This window comes from Ambystoma mexicanum, chromosome 3p (assembly GCF_040938575.1).
Source record: "Ambystoma mexicanum isolate Mex_15411 chromosome 3p, UKY_AmexF1_1, whole genome shotgun sequence".
Classification (NCBI taxonomy): Eukaryota; Metazoa; Chordata; class Amphibia; order Caudata; family Ambystomatidae; genus Ambystoma; species Ambystoma mexicanum.
In genome coordinates this window covers 1,121,428,860-1,121,445,880 of record NC_090925.1, presented here as the reverse complement: position 1 = coordinate 1,121,445,880, position 17,021 = coordinate 1,121,428,860, and the positions used below count along the sequence as shown (strand labels likewise).

Below are 17,021 nucleotides of genomic sequence, written 5' to 3'. Positions count from 1 at the left end.
GAGTCAACAGATTAGCAGGAAGACCAAACAGAAGTAAAGAGCAGTAAAAAAAGCAGAGGGAAAATTAGAGGAAACATTAATTTTAGTGCTGTGAAAGGTAAGAATGGGAAAAGTCTGTTGGAAGTTATGAAGAGAACGGCAGGAATGAGCAACAGAGGAGAAATGCAAAGAAAAAGAAGGAGTGGAGTCCAGAATGACTCACAGATTATGAGCAGAGGACCAGATATGGAGAGGGGAACAAGGGAAGGAGATAAAAGTAATGGAGCAGGGATAGTGGTGGCAGCCAAGAGAAGAACTTCAGTCTTTGATGGATGGAAATGTAAAACATGCTCAGGCATCCAATATTGAATAGATAAGACACAAGCTGAGAGCAGAATGAACGGTTTCATAGAAATAGCTCAGTTGTCTGCATAGAAATGGTGAGAAAGATGGAAAGAAGAAATAATGGGTCCAAGAGAGAGTGTATAAAGAAAAAAAGAAAAGGGCCGAGAACTGAGCCCTCTGGCACATCATTGTGAAGAGGGGGGAACAGAAGAAGACTGTCCAGCTAAGTAGATGCAATAGGTCCACCAAGAACGAAAGCACTCAAGTGCTGAACCCTGAAAACCAGGTTTGGAGAGAAAGTGCAGAAGGATAAAGTGATTGTTATTTCTCGTAGCTAGCTGACAATAGAGCATTACAGATCGAGAGGAGAGCATTCTCTGTTGAATGAAAGGAACCGAAACCCAACTGATAGAGAAGGAGAAGAACAGAGTGATTTATTTAACCAGAGACTGGATTTATAGACACCACATTCCAAGAGTTTCGAAAAGAATGGAAGGAGGGATAGTTAAGAAAGCAAGGACAAATCAAGAGATTTCTTTTAGACTATGGAAGCTTGTTTAAAGGTTGAAGGAAATGTTACGGTCAACAGAAGAATTACAGAGCACAGTGAGGTATGACACAAGGGATGTATAGACTTTGGGAATTAGTGCAGAGGGAACTAGGTCAAAGGGGACAGCAGTGGGTTGGGCTTTGGAGAGAATAGCTGAGAGTTCAGCATCGAGAAGGGAATGAAAAGTAGACATTAATGGAAGATGAGGGATGAGTGAAGGAAGAAAAAGAAGACCGGAGAACCGAGAAGGGTGACCTTAGTAGAAAAACAGTTAGCAAAGTTGAAGGCAGAAAGAATTTGAGAAGGTGACAATAGGGGGGAGGAGATGGAATACAATTAAAAACCTCAAACAGACAGGGATGAGAAGAGGAGGAGTCTAGGAACTCTGTAAAGTACTTTTGCTTAGCTTAAAATAAGGAAGCGTCATAAGAGGTATGTACAGAACATAAGGAAGCAAGATCTGTAAATGTATCCATACTCTCTCCAAGTAATCCCAAGGTTCCCACCAATGCACTACATGGATCCAGTCAATCTTTCACCTGGCACTACTCACCTCATGAAAATGTATCCCAAATACCCAGTTGCTTTTAGGTCCTATGGTACCAGGAGCACACAAATGAATTTGTTATCCTACAAGCTCGCCCAATCTGCCTTTATTCTGCTCTACTGTGGACTTGCAGCACTGCAAATCTCTCAATATTCTTGGGAAAAAAGTATCTATAGACAAGGGGGTAACTGACATTCATTTACGTCAATAAGAAGTGTGTAGTTGTAATTCAGCTTAGCTTTTGGCAGTAAGGACAACTGCTTAGACTGAAACCAAAAAAGACACAAACATGCACTAGTCACTCAGAACAAATGCGGAACTGAGAGTTATCCAGTCATGTTGGCCCTTGTACAACAGCTGTTAAAGGCATTGACCCAAGTTAGACTCAGGGACATCTGGATAGCAAAAGGTGGGGATGGTTTATGTGACCAATACATAAGGCTATACCTTGGAAATGAGAATGCTTTTAATGACGTGGTTAGTGGTGGGTTGGTTCGAAAAAGGAAGATTTTTTTAAACTTTGCTTTAACAATCATAATTTCTTCTGGTAAACTGCCATAAAATCAATACAACAAATAGAATACATTATATTTAGAAAAGAAATCAAAAAGTACAAGAATACACTTTAAAACATAATAAAATATAGATATATAAATCCATAAAATCCATATAAAATCCAAACTCAAATGCTAAAAAAGTAGATATAAAAAATAAAATCGAAAAATAGATTATAAAAAGCGTCCCAAGTCCAGAACAAAAAGAATGCAAAGTTATTAATTTGACAGTCCCACGGTATACACCAATTATTTTTTTGTCAAGCTCTACCTACAAAGCATGCAATTGCAAAGACAATATATTGACTTGCATGATTTACACAAACTTAACCCATTCTTTGCGCTTTTCATACCATTGTTCTGGAGAATGGGTTTTAACTAATGAGGTCTAGGTGCCCGATACTATAGGCACAAAACCAAAATCAATGTTTGGCATGCTTCGTTAGAGGTAAAATACCTAACCTAAATTTCAGAATTAAGTGTTTGGAATACCAAAATTCAATCCAAGTCAGATAAACGTCTGGGTCAGGGTCAAGAAAATACTTTCTTTTAATGCGATCTTAGGTGGTGGGTTCTACTGTCCCATGCAGAGAATTTGATCTATTGCTTGAAGTACGCTTGTTTGAGAAACACAAAATATTTCCCTCTTACAGTTTCAGGATTGTAATGAAACAAAATTCAGCTTGGTCAACATCTGTTTAACATATTTCGCCCAAGCTGAACTGCCTGAAGTTCTAATGAAGCGGTCTGCAACCTTTGTCTCTGCAGATCTTTTGAACTACAAATCCCATTAGACTCTGCCCTTGAAGTGAATGGTGAGGAATTGATAGTAGAAGACCAACACATCTAGAGAACCGCAGGTTGGAGACTTCTGCTCTAATTAAATTGGTTAACGCATCTCTATATGGCTTCAGTTCTTCATTAGCCCAGTATCTTAGCCAGAAGAGTACTGTTTTATCTGCACAGCATACACTGGCACTCCAAAATTTTAATGTGAATATTGGTGACCCTTTTGGTAGGGAGTGGTTGAATTAGTAATGTGTTTTCTGTCATTATTAGCCAATCAAAATTCTATGCACTCAAGTTATACACCATACAGACCTGCACTTTGGGCTGGCATGATGTATGCTTCAATTGAAGGATTAACACTCTGAGCCCAAAGCTATTAGTGAATGCCAAAGGGGCACTCATCATTTTATTCAACAATAATTCCCTTCATTTTATTTTTCCAATACCCATTCCTATTTAGCCGGATACCTAGGTAATCAAAGTGTTCCACTGAACTCATCTGCGTCACATAATTTTATACATTTTTCAGTAATTTCTTTTTAGCATTACACACCTCCAACATCATTTTCTTTGCATAGATTTCCAGTGCTTGTTTCTTGCCAAGGGAAGGGAGCAGATTAAATTGCTTGCAGGGGCAGTTAGCGGTTTTCCTCAAAGAATAGTATTCCAGTAAATGTGTCATTCAACTTCAGGGCACCAGCTGGTACCACCAAAAATTTGCTTTACCATTTTGTTTATATAGAAGCCAAACAATGGAGAAGCCACACACCCTTCCCTTGGTGCACCCCATTTCTACCGTTAATTATGCAACCTCTCCACCATTCCCATAATCTCAACATCAAATACTTGTATGTATACAGCCTTTACATTTCTTTTAGTGGGTTTCGGAGTATTGACCGCAGCTGTGTGGTGTCCCTTAACAATCTATTAACACGACACTGTCGAAGCCAGTAAAGGAATTTACAAACCTTCGTCCACTACCCCCCCCCCATGTTCTTTTTTACAACCTGCATGTCAGTGAGCTAGAATTCGGTTTTCCTCCACCCATGTCTATAGGTGGAGTGCTATAGCTTGCCATAAACAATCCCCAGTGCCACGAGCAGTGAGTTGGGCCGGTAATTCCCCAGATCATCTCTGTTCTTTCTTATATGTATCTGTACAATCTCTGCTCAAACCTCGGACATAGGCAGAAAAGAATGAGCATTCATAGGAATAAATACGTTTGTTGGAATGGGGACCCAAACTGTAGCCTTTTCATTCATTTACTTAAACCTGGTTCTTTTCCCACTTTCCTCTCCTTTAAATGCATTTACACGTGTATAATGAATTCTTATTTTACTGACACGTTGCCAATGTAGTATACAGGCAATGTATGATTGTGCTCTGAAATACAGGTCTAAAGTGCCACCCCGGGGGTCATGTTGACAGACAAGAAATGTTTGTAATGTATCTGTAGTAGAAATATGGTGCTGTAGAATTGTAATATTTGACATCCACACAGAAAGAAAGAGCGCAAGTTCTAGATCAGTGCAGGACATGCAAGGTATAGGTACTTCTAATTAGTTGGTACAAAAACATTGTTTTCCTTCAAGTGGCAGGTATGGAGTCATTTAACGCTTCTAGGAAGAGTACCTTTTTACAACTCCTGATAAGTGGAGCAACAGTTTCTTTATTTTAGTGTTAAGGAGTAAAACAAAAAACAAACAAAAAACAGCTGCCAAAAAAGTTACAATTGATTTGAAATAAATGCCTCATGCCAGGGGCGTTGCTAGAGGGGGGGGGGCCTAAGGGGGCTGTAGCCCCTGATCTTTTGGTTGTAGCCCCGGATAGAATCTCAGGAGCTACAGCCAAAAGCCTAGCTAGCCCCCAGTCCCAACAGTTCCGACATCAGCTTAGCCCCGGGTCTTTTCCAGACCTAGCAACTCCCCTGCCTCATGCAGAGGTAATCCAGACTACAGGAACTAAACGATTAAAGGGACATTGGCGTGTGAGGAGGCAAGCCATCACAAAACAGTAGTGATGGCCAACTGCAAACATAGCATTGTTGGAGCTTGCAAAGAAAGTTTTGACATATAGCGTTTGTCTAGTTTTACAATCACATAAAATCCTTTTTGACACCTTTTATTGGGCTAAAAGAAAAGATTATGCTTGCAGTCAGAAACCGGCATACTCTCAAAGTGTAACATTTTTTGTTAGTCCAACAAAAGGTATCACACTTCAACTTTGTGAGATGTGGACAGGGCAATTAGACGTTTCATTGTCTAGTTTGAATTAAGAGGTCTCGAGGATTACAACAGAAGCTTGCAGTACTAAGTAAAGAAGAACAGTGCACAACAATTTAGGTGCAGTGTAATTAAAAAGGTGAATAAAAGAGCTTACTTTTTCCTGTCCTTGTCCTTCTTCAGGGGTGCTTGTGAGGAGGCTTGCAGCGTTTGAGTCTGCAAGGTTTCCATAGCAACTTTCCTTCGGTTAAAGGCATTCATCTCTTCCTCTTGTTCCCTCCTCTTCTCTTCCACCTTCCGCTTCTCTTCTTGGTGTATCCTTTTTAGTTGCTCAAACTTATCCTGAAGCTAAATCAAGAAGAACAATCACTTACCACCACAGCAGGTCGACACAAATTTATTTTGTTATTTGTAAATTGTTATTTTGTTGACGTAGCTCTACTCTCATCGCGTTGCAAAGGTTTTTCATAGAATTTCAAAATTGTTTGAATTTATTTTTTATTGATTTTGACATGGATAATGAAAACACAAAAAGTGCTAAGAAAATGTAGAACTACCTCATAATTCAGAATAGAGAGTACCTCCACAAAATGGGCCATCAGCAAGTTCTCAAGGACCCAAACAGTACAAAAACACACACTCTCGCACAATTATGGTGTAACATAACTCTGACAAACGATGCATTTAAAAAATAGAACCATTATGCATGTAAGCATGTAGAGTTCATAAAGGGTTTGATCCTAGCCGAGTTCAAAGGATACACCTCAGATGTATCTATGTCCCCAAGAAACATCCTACCAACCAATGATTGCTCCCCTCAAACCCCCCCCCACACCGCTGGAATTCCACCCTTACCTCCTCTCCCCACCCATCCCAGCACCTCTGCACCCCACTTGCAACCCCTGGGTGTGTCACCCTTTGCACAGTGTTCCATTGCTGACTAGCTAGGTTTTTACTTGATAAATCCCATGTATACAGACCTGCATACAACTCAAGGTTCCACCGTAAGCAATACTTAAAACATATCGCTCAGTCTCTCTGTGGGTCATACCACGTATAACAAAGATTACAAGCACGTTCACAGAACTAGAGGCACTAGGCTGCCGTGTCCCTCCCAAGCCCCCACTTCAAGATTCTTCTGAGATACTCCAAAATCCACAGCTCAGTGCACTGTATTGTTATGGATTAATTACATTGTCAAGGAGCTTGTGCAGTCGAGAGACGTGGTGCTTAGCAAGCCATTCCGAGTAGGCCTGGATTAACTTTCCTCCTACAAAAACAGAATGTTGTGTGGTTTTCCAAGGACTAACCTTAGGTTACCTTTTGGTTAAGTTTGTCTCGAATTCATCCACCCACATGGGTTAAAGGGGGACACATCAGTCCCAGGTAGCTTTCAGTGAGGCAGGAGGAAGACCTGGGGTATTTAGAGAAGTTTAAGGATATTTAGATTAGCTGTAGGGAGAAGCGTACAAAGAGGTCGTGAGTGATTGGAAACCAGAAAGTGAGATGTAGGGTTGTTTTTGCTTATTCAGTATTTTGTGATGTGGAGTGGTTAAACATCACAAGGTCCATTACCAGTACATTGTTAATGTTAACATTAAAGGATATTTGTACCACACACTATCACAACCGGAGTGGTCCCCTGGCGCTCTGAAAAAGGGAGAGGGGGTGAGTTAGTGGGAATAGGCTGGAAAAATGCAAGGGAGCAGTGATGTGCCATTGGCGGCCTCAACCCGGAATTCCGTTGGCTCGGCTTGGGGTGTTTTCCGGTCGGTAGTCGTCGTGTACTGTTGTGCGAGTCTATGAGTGGGTTGTTATGTTGTTGCAGTGTAGTGAAGTTTGTGCGGATTGTTGTGTTATAGGTTTATGGTTGTGTTTGGTTAGAGTTTGAGGGGTATATGCAGAGGGTTGAAATTGTTAGTGGATTGGTTAATTGCGAGGTGCTAACAAACACAACTCTATCCAGGTGTGGCACATGCAGACATTTCAAACTTATTCTAGATGCGATGCTGGCTAATGTTGAACATTCCATCTAAGTCCACCTAAGTCCATCTAAGTGTGGTGCATGCTCACATTCACATTCCCACCTAGGTGCGACACAGGCTAAAGTTGAGGGTTCCATCTAAGTGTGGCGTATGCTAACATTCATATTTCTATCTTGGAGCGACGCAGGCTAAGGTTAAGAATTCCATCTAGTGTGGCACATGCTAACATTCGCAATCCTATCTAGGTGTGACGCAGGCCAATCCACACAGTTCTGTCTAGGTGTGGCATTCGTTAACATTGGCAAGTAAGTTAGTGTGTAGTGCAATGCAACATTTACAGTTCAGTCATGAATAGATTTAGGCTGGTGGTCACAAATCAAGTATGCATGGCGTAAGTCTATGGCAGGCTGTGTTATGGAAGGTAAGGTAGAGTGGCGGGGCTTTCTGGAGTAGAGTTATTGCTCTACACCCCACCCATGCAACACTTACAGGTTTTGTTGGGGTCTGTTGACTGCTGGCTTCATGGCTTCCCCTGCGGATACCTGCAGACAATTCTTTGAGCCGTCAGTGTAGGAGCCGCCCTTTGCCTTGGGGCCTCTAGCCACAGAGGCTGCCGTGCAGAGGGCTGCCCAGGGAGGGCGGGTTATGTCCACAAAGTTAGCTAGCGGGAGGTGGAGGGCGGGATGGCAGGCGAGAGGGGGGGGGGACACAAGGAAGTGGCACACAGGCATGGGAAGGAGATTTTACTTTTCTTTCCAAATGGCAACGATGGTCAATAAGGGGGCGACGGGGGCTAAACTAAAGTGCTCACCTGGTGCCAAGTTGGAAAATGGCCCAGGGAGCTGCTGTGCTGAGGGTTAGTCCCACACCAACACACACAAGGGGAATGGCCAATAAGGGCCAGGGGGAGGGCGCGGGAGGCAGGGGCAGTGAAATCAGGCATCAACGCGGCTATGGGGCTCGCGAGGGTCCCGCTAGGGGTACCTACGCAATGATGGTCAAAGGGGGCCAAGGGGGCTAAACCTAAAGTGCTCACCTGGTGCCAAGCAGGAAAAATTAGGTAGGCGGGTCCCACCTTAGTCGGTATTAGTCTCTAGAAGAGAGTGGATGAGACATTCCATCCAGTGACAACTGGGTGGAGGAGTGGGAGGAACAGGGAATCCCTTAAGGCAGCCTGTGGGATAAGCACACTCGCCTGATATTTCAGTGAGGGAGCAGCAGAGATTCAGGTAAGTGGAGGTTGGCACATGTCAGCACCCAAATGAAGGAAAGCAGGCGGAGATGTGCTGCTTTTGGTCTTTTTATTCTGGGATCAGCACCTGCTGTATGCCCTCGAGAGGGTATGTGGTCAACTGAAGACATCACCCAACTCAGTTTACATCACAAGATACTCGGGGTCGGGGGTTGGGGTACCTGCGTACCTGCGCCAACCCAAATAAATGCATAGTATTGCACCAGGACAATGACCATCCATGAAACTGGCACTCTCAGTTCCACTGAGCATCTTAGGTGCAGAAGGGCGAAGTGTGCAGATCTTGCCACTAAGATAGCTCTGCGTGTTGATCGCTTGCTGCTCCGATCTGTGTGTGATCTGCAGGCCACAGATTTGAATCCTAGCAAGGCCAACTCAGGCTTTCATTCTGTTGAAGTCGATAAATGAGTACTAACTTCGTTTGGGTGATAGTGTATGCAATAACGTTCTCTGTAAAGAGCTATGTAGTTACCACAACATTATCTAACGAATATGAGGGAAGACCAACAGAGTACTTTAACAGTAGGAGGAGACTGAAAAGTCCAGGTCTCCAGCTTTTCCCCTCCCCACTCTCCCTCCCACTCCTGTTCACTGGATAAGGCAATAATGAGGAGATGGACGATCAAGAGAAAGTGTATGCTCCATCAAATACCAAACGGTAACTTCTATGGGAAAGCAGCACTACGGAGGTAGGAGAGGCAAATGGCATGACAGATGCAGTGCATGTACAGGTGGGGGGCAAACTAGTATCTGATCAGAAAGCGCATCACATTATGTGGCATCCAGAACACCAGCACCACCACAACACTGCCATCAGGCACTGCTAGCCCACTAGAACCAAAGTCAAAAGTGAGGCAGTACTTCAAAGAGAATAAACAACAACTATACCTGGCAACTTGAACACTCTGCTAGAAAACAGTGTACAGAGGCAAGGCAGGGAGCAAGTTGGGTACCACATCTTAGCGGTTCCATATGCAGTAGCACCATGCACAGACCTGGGAAGCAGTCAAAAGCTCTGAGATGCAACCCTCCTCCAACTAGAAAATGGAGGGTGCATTGTTTTTAGAAATAGCGACATCAGAGCAGTACATTAATCCCATAAAAAAGGATCCTTCTTTCATAATTACTATAATCGGATTTAATTTGCAATTTTAATGTGCTGAAATAATAGTATGATCTATTTATAATTCAATTGGATTTATTTGCGACTATAAAATATGAATTGATTTTAAAATTATTCCACACATACCAAATTTCATAGCTGCCAAATTCTTGAAAATCTATCATCATATATAAATATTTATAAATATTCTCTGACATATCCAGATATTCGGCCAACACAGACGCAGGTTTCTCTGGCATCCCAGTCAATCACAGTAAGAATGGAGGCAAGGCCTGCTTAAGTGATCTGCCCACTGAAGACAATGTCTAGGACTGCGGATAGAAGAAAACACCCCATCAGTTTAAGGTACGGAGATTAACTTATTGATTGTCTATTCATTTGGCTACGGAGCCAATATGTATTGGGATATCGCTATAAGCCACTTTGGCATCTAATTATTTCGTTTTTTCAAGAATGGTGCAGTGTATCCTCAGACAAAAGATCAGAGGTCCTTCCCAGAAGCTTGTTGGGCTCAGCGATGCTCAAAAAATGGTAGACTTATCAGAATTGTAATGGGTTGTTTAGACACAGAGGTTTCTAAGAGCGGAACCGGGGATCGAACCTGTGTTGCTCTGCCTCGTCTGGCTTCCAAGACGTGCGTGTTGCCACTGAGCTATTCGCCCCGAACCCCCGGACAGAAAATCAGTACAACACCTGTCCACACATTTACCCCTGAAAATAGTTCAGCTTTATCAGAGAGATACCAAGCTCTACCACCATTACCCCAGTGGCGCATGGAAGTGTTACAAAGTGTTTTTGTGTGGCCAAAAATATCACAAGTGACATGACAAACCACCTGCTCAATGCTAACCTGGCTATGATGTTGGCAATAGATTGCTTCCATACTCATTTGTGTAAAACGCGGGATCCTGGTTTCTTATGGGAAAATCGATCATTGCTGACAAGTTGCAAGGCAATGTTTTTCCTATCACTAAGCAGTACTGAAATTTTACGGCAAAGTTATAGTTAGCGTGGGACGGGAACTATAGCAGTCTGTCGGACAAAAATTCTAGTTTACCAAAGACATGTGGCACAGTGGTCAATGCATTGACCACATGGCCGTCTCATCACACTGGGTAGCCTTTTCTGTGATCCAACAACGAAGGGGGGGTTCCCAGAGACATTGTAGAAGGCCGCAGCTGCATGCAGTTCAGCACCAGTTCAGCACCAGGCAACGTTATGCATGCTATGTTTCCAGGGAAGAGGCCACAGGAGAGTTCACATCTGGAAATAGGTGGAAGTACAGTGCCCAAAGGCAGCAGAAAATGGATCAACTGTCCTTGCTCCCTTACAAATTGGCGAGACAATGCACGTCAGTTGCTTTGCGCATGTCTTTTACCTCTTGGTCACACGCTTTGTCAGCAAGCACGAGTCTGTGAAAGAAACCATTACCGGGACCCATTAGCCAGGCTTAACATGCTAAATATCTACTGCACAAACTGCAAGTGTACCACAAGGTGACGCTGCACAACCCCAAGACCTCAGTTGCCACTCATTAGAACTCTTTGCACATGCTGGACCGGCTATGTCAGCAGTACAATGCCATCACAGATTACTACAATACTCATAGCAGAGCTCTAGATGGACTTTAACAGTCAGTGAAAGCTGTAGTCTAATGTCTGCATTGTGCTACAACCTTTAGGAGGCGGCCATCAAGCAGGTTAGCCATCACAACGAATCCCCGAGTGATGGGTTCTCTCCCTTTGATGTACTTACCAGAGCTCAATCCTTACCAATATTGTCTAGGCCCTATGCCATGGCAGGTGATGCAGATGTGGCATGATTGGGGGAGGACCCGCTTTCAAACATCTTGGTGATCCATGGATAGTCTGATTTAAAAGGTAACCAAGAACCTGCTGGCTTCCTTTGTGGACCCACCATTTAGAGAAAACGTGGCTGCTTTTCTTCTGCAGGTCTCAAGGGAGGATGTCTCACAGTTGCGGCATACATCACAAGGACAATGTGAAAATATGCTTTTCTGCAGCACTTGTAACATCAATTGGCAAAAGAATGAGGCAGCAGTTAGAACACTGACCAGTCCAAATTTTACCAACAACTTCAGGCCTTGCAACTTATGGATGATGGCAGCATCAAAGGGGCAGTACAACACTGACATCTCTTAAAAGCTATGTGAGCGTTGTGGGTGCAGTCTAGATGGAGATGAACCTGTGGGACACCACAATTTGGCATCTTGAACAAACATGAGAAACCAACAGGAACAGACCAAGAGTCCATCAGCAGCACTGATACCTGATGCCCATGTACTGGACACTTTACCCCTGGGAACTGATGAGCAACTTCAGTTCCAGTAGAGAAAGCAGTCCACCGGTGCCAATAGCATTTGTGTGAGTTTCTGGTGAATCACTAAGCTGCCTCCTATCAGTTTGGAGGCCAAGAGGTTTTAGTGTGGTTGCCACTATTGTCTCGAATTGCAGGTTAAGTCTTGAAGTCCTGTATGTTGAATAACTTGACATTTAAAACAAACAGTCACAACAACCACCCGATTGCTGCCTCCAGCGGACAGGACCTACTTCTCTTTGCCGGCTGCTCACAGCCGCTGCCAACTCAACCTGGCACCGACCCCCCTGACCTGCTACAGCAGGCACGTGGGCGGCCTTAGCCCTGGGCATCCCTTCAGGGCGCCAAGTGCACCTTCCTCTGTGTTTGGGCCTGTTTGCGGCCAATGTCATCTTAACATGCTGCATGCCATGTCACACTCTTCCCGCAGTTCAGCCTATTGCCACTGCCGTCTCAACAGGGTTCTCGGATCCATGCTGTGGCAATTCAAACTAACCTATTAAATTTTATTTCCCTGCTTCATGCTATACTTTTGTCTTTATCACAGTTTTATCATGCCCTCTCCAATTCCCTCTCTCTGGTCGGATCTGCGTAATCACTGTGAAAAACAAAATTTGAATACGAAAATGTCAAATTCTTTTTTTTTCCTTTCACCACAAGTATATGCGGGAAGACCTCCCCACCCCCCTGAAAATTCCCCCATACTCCACTTTCCGTATTACCTTAATCCACCCCCACCCCACATATACTTGCAGAGCAAAAGGTTAGGCATTTTCGCATTAGACATTTTTGTATGTGCATTAATTGTATGATACGTATCTGGTCTGCCCAGTGGTCTCAACACTTTCCCCCTCATTTACATATTGATCTCATTAATGCATGACCAGTATGCAACAAGTCTCACTCAATGATACTTTGTTCCAACGTAACTTTCACTTTTAATGAAACATGGATTCTTCCATCAGATTCCACTACTCTTGACTCTTTCCTCTTCTACCAAATGTTCTCACCCTCCTCGGGCTTCTGGCCGCAGTGGTGCGACTGGTTTCCTATATCACGCCACATACATACCCGCCCCGTTCTCTGTCCCTTCCACAATTCCGCCTCATTTGAATACCACTTTATTTCTTTCTCTAATCCTCACACTTCTATCGTCCTCCTGGGCCTCTTGCCCCCTATTATGATCCCGACTCTTCTGTCAGCTCTTCTTCCTTCTGCTTTTTCTTCTAGGGCATTTCCATCTTCACCTCATCTTCAACCATTGTCACCATTCCTCCAATTACTAGGACTCCTAAAGTCTTGGTCAGCTTCCTTTCCCATCATACATTTCTGGTTCCTCTTTGGACCTAATTTTCTCTTCTATCTCTCTTCCCGCTGCCATCATCTCGCTCCCCTTTCAAGCTTCTGACCATTTGCTCCTCTCGCATTTGCTCCTCTCGCTTTTCCTCCTCATTCCCCCTGCTCTAAATCCTCTAACCTTTTCCTCACATTGCAATGTGTATGCTTTTAAACTCTCCACCTTTATTCCTACACTCTGCTTCCCTTCCTTCACCTACACATTTTTCTTTTCTTTCTCCTGATGATGCTGTTTTATCTAACCTTTAAATAACCTTGATGCATTTCATCCTTCTAAGCAGTTTAGCCCCTTGCGCCGTGCCCCCCCCTACACTAGCTCTCCAATCAACTTCTCTTGCTTTGTTCTTCTCTGTGATGAGTGGAGCATACATGGAAAAAAGACTCCTCTTTGGCAAATCTCATCTTTCTTCTTTGAACTCATCCTAAAACTCCTCGCTCCTACTAGCAAAAATTACCTACTGTTCTGATCTCATTCTCTCATACTCTCATCCTGGTTTACTTTTTCACCTTCTTTATCAAATCTTCTCTCCCCCCCTAACCTCCCTCTTTCCCCTAATCCCCCCATCTGACTTGGTCAAGCTTTTCTCTGACAGTCTCCAAACTAACACCTCCCTCTTCCCCAAACATGACCTCTCCTTCAGTTCAAACTGCTTAATCCTTCTCCTGCTTTTCTCTTCTCTACAACACATACACTGCACAATTCCCTGCTTGTGCTCACTCAACCGCTTCCCCTCCGGACACTATCCTTATCCCAGAAATCTACCCTTTGCTTTTACGCTACTTGACCGCTCTTATGAACTCATTCCTTTCCTTTGCTACTTTTCCTTCCCCTTTCAAAAACGCTACCATTATCACCCATTCTAAAGAAATCTTCCCTTGACCTTCCAACTTTCGTCGCATCTCTCTCTCTTTCTATGCCTCTCTAAGCTAATTAAATGGGTGGTTTATACCAAAGTTTCCTCCCACTTGGATTCCAAATAGTTACATTCTCCTTCTCAATCTGGATTTTGTGCTCAGCACTCTATGGAAATGTCATTACTGTTTCCAACTCTCTTCTTTCTGCCCGCCATTCCAAGCTCTCCTCTAGCCTTATTTTCCCAGACCCATTTGCTGCTTTCGATACTGGACCATCATACTGTTCACTCTACTCTTTTTGGGTTTTCTGGTTCTGTTTTACACTGGTTTTCAGCTCATCTTAATGACCACTCCTTTTCGGTTTCCTGGTCTAGTAGAAATTCTCACATCCATCCCCTTCTTCATGTTGTCCCTCAAGACTTTGTGCTGGGCCCTCATTACTTTTCCCTTTATACCACTCCTTTATCCTCGCTCATCTCCTTCTTTGGGTCATCATCCCACTTCTATGTGGATGATTCCCAAATATGTGTTTCCTTTTCCAGATTCCCTTCACTCAACCATCTCAGCCTGTCTTCTCGCCCCCCAATCTTGAATAAACAATTTCCTCATTCTTAATGCTAATAAAACTGAAATCCTTTTCCCCCCCTCTTCGGCTGTCACCCCTTTCCTAGCCCCTCCTATTAGCCCATGCCCCTCCCTTCTCCTTTGGCGATGCTAACTTGAGGGTTATTTTTGACTCTATCCTTTCCTTCACTCCTCATTGCTTCAATTGTCAAGTGTTGCCATTTTCAGCTCTTCAACATCCATAAGGCTCAGCCTTTCATTACCATTCATGCAGCAAATGTCATATCTACTCTATTTTCTTAAATAGACTACTGTTTTTCTTTTCTTATTGGTCTTCATGCCCATCGCCTTACCCCTTTGCGTTATACTTTCACCTCTGCTATTCGCACTGTCTGCTTTCTCCTCTGTCTTTGCTTTCATCATCTCTTCTCTATCCTTGGCAATCGCATAGCGTTTCACTTTCTTACCATTCTCTACAAAAGCACTCATGGTCTGGCTCCTCCTAGTCTTTCTGCTCTACTTTAATTGTATGTACCTCTTAGGCCTCTCCATTCTTCCAATCAGTTCCAATCCTCATGCCCTAACCCCCCTGCCCTCCCTGTGCATAGTCCCGGTTCCGCTCCTTTTCCCTGCTGGCTCCCAACCTCTGGAACTCTCTCATCCTTTATGTCAGTTCGTCTCCATCTTTACATTGTTTCCAGAATCAACTAACTTCTCTTGCTTAATTCAGACCCTTAGTCAGATCCTTTTCACCATATCTTACGTCTTAGAATACTTGAATTATGCACCATATGCTGGATCTCTATGTGCCGCGCTTTAGCAAAATCGTTTTAAAAATTAATAAAATTCAAACGCACTATATTGCAGCAAACTATGAAACTACCCATATACACCACACCAGTCAAGAGGACCATTTCCTACCCAGTACATGCCCAACACATTTCTTAATATCCTCCACAGAGCATTCACAAACGGCCTCCAGCTAGCCCACTTTGTACGGCCTCTTTTGTGATTGAGGGAAGTCAATCCACGTCCTGACCCCTCCCACATGATTGCCTAATTTCCTTCCCCCTGTGCAACACCCTACAGGAGAGAAGGGTGGGGGTGCTCCATATGTCATTTCAAATTGCCCACCACCACAATGCAGCCCAGATGAACAGTGACAATTGACAGCATGCAATAAAGGCGGAAGGTTCCACCTGCCAATGCATGATGTACCCCAGGGGGCCCTACCCAAAGATGCATGCCGTCATTCGTACGCCCAACCCAACCACTTGTGGGGACAGCATCAGCAATAATGGCCTGCCACTGATGACAGTTGCCGGTGCCACAGATGCAGATTGGTCAGGCTGGATGCGTGGGGGTTTTGGCCAAAATAAGCATGCCCAATGCTGCAGAGATGCTCATCCAGCACTGGATGATACTAGGACCCAAGAACTCCTTACCAAAGCTGGAGGAGGCGTTAGTGATTGCATGGTCACTGGCATCAGAGGACACATTGGTCTGGCACACCCTTCTTTGCCGTTGGTGCTCTAGGGCACGCCCAAGCTTGCCTTCAGCCCTTGCCTGACCCACTTCGCACAGCCATCCACTGTGCAGAATACCTTAGACATGCCCCCCATGGCAGTCTAACCTGGTGACAGGGCAAAATAGTCCCACAACTAGCCAGGATGTTGGTGAGGGTTTGGGGTCAGAAGTTGTGGAATTTGAGGTCAATGCTTCTTCAAGTGCCACTTGGCCTCCCCCCTCCACTACAGTAGGAAGAGCCTCTTCCACCACCTCCTCTCCATTTGGTAAATCCATCTCGTGATGTGGGACATCTGCAGGCTGGCCTTCACCCCAAGCCGCTTCATCACAGCCTTCTCCCTCGTCCAAAGCAGAACCCTTTGTTTTCTTGGTGTTGGCTTCTGTTGCAAAGTAATGGGGGAGTGTAATGCCGCTCCGAGCAGCTGTGCTTCCCCATTCAGAATGTCAGACAGAAAACACTACGTGCAAGACCACAGGGTTCATTGTGGTTTTCTTGCTGTGCTTCAATGTTAGCATGGTGAAGTTTATACTCAAACCTTTGGAACCCATTTTTCTTAAAGGGAAAGCCCATTAAGAATTTGCCTCGCGCTAATATGAGTGCAAAGCTCTTTCTCGTTTCACTTAGCCTGGAACACTGTCGGATTGAGCAGCAGTGGGGCCATGTGACTATTGTGGGAAATGCTGAGGACCAGTGCAAGGCAGCCAGGGGATCCAACTTACATCAGCCCCAGTCCCAACATCCACTGGCTCAGGTGACGCCCGAGGCAGTTTCTAGAAGTGTGAGGGGTGATGGGGTGGGGGAAGAAGTACGGTTCTTATAATTATCATTAATTATCGATTTCAATTTGTTGCAAAATACCTCACAGAGGGTCCAGTGAGTGCATCAGGAATATCCTTATACTACATTTTGAAGTCACCACTAGTGTGAAGTAATTTGAGAGCACCTTTCTACCTCCATTTGAGTAGGACACCAAGTCCATGGGCAAAAAGTGCTACAACTTAGGTAGGTAAAATACAAGGGAAAGTGGGGGTTATT

General features: G+C 44.2%; 1 protein-coding gene across 3 annotated transcripts in view; it reads right to left on the bottom strand.

Annotated features, from left to right (window-relative positions):
• Positions 1-17,021, bottom strand: part of SEPTIN8 (septin 8) — a 437,194-nt gene that overhangs the window by 63,837 nt on the left and 356,336 nt on the right. For all 3 annotated transcript variants that reach the window (XM_069652496.1, XM_069652497.1, XM_069652499.1), the window contains exon 9: positions 5,144-5,334. In XM_069652496.1, coding sequence (XP_069508597.1) covers positions 5,144-5,334 — 191 coding nt within the window. The remainder of the gene's footprint in view (positions 1-5,143; positions 5,335-17,021) is intronic.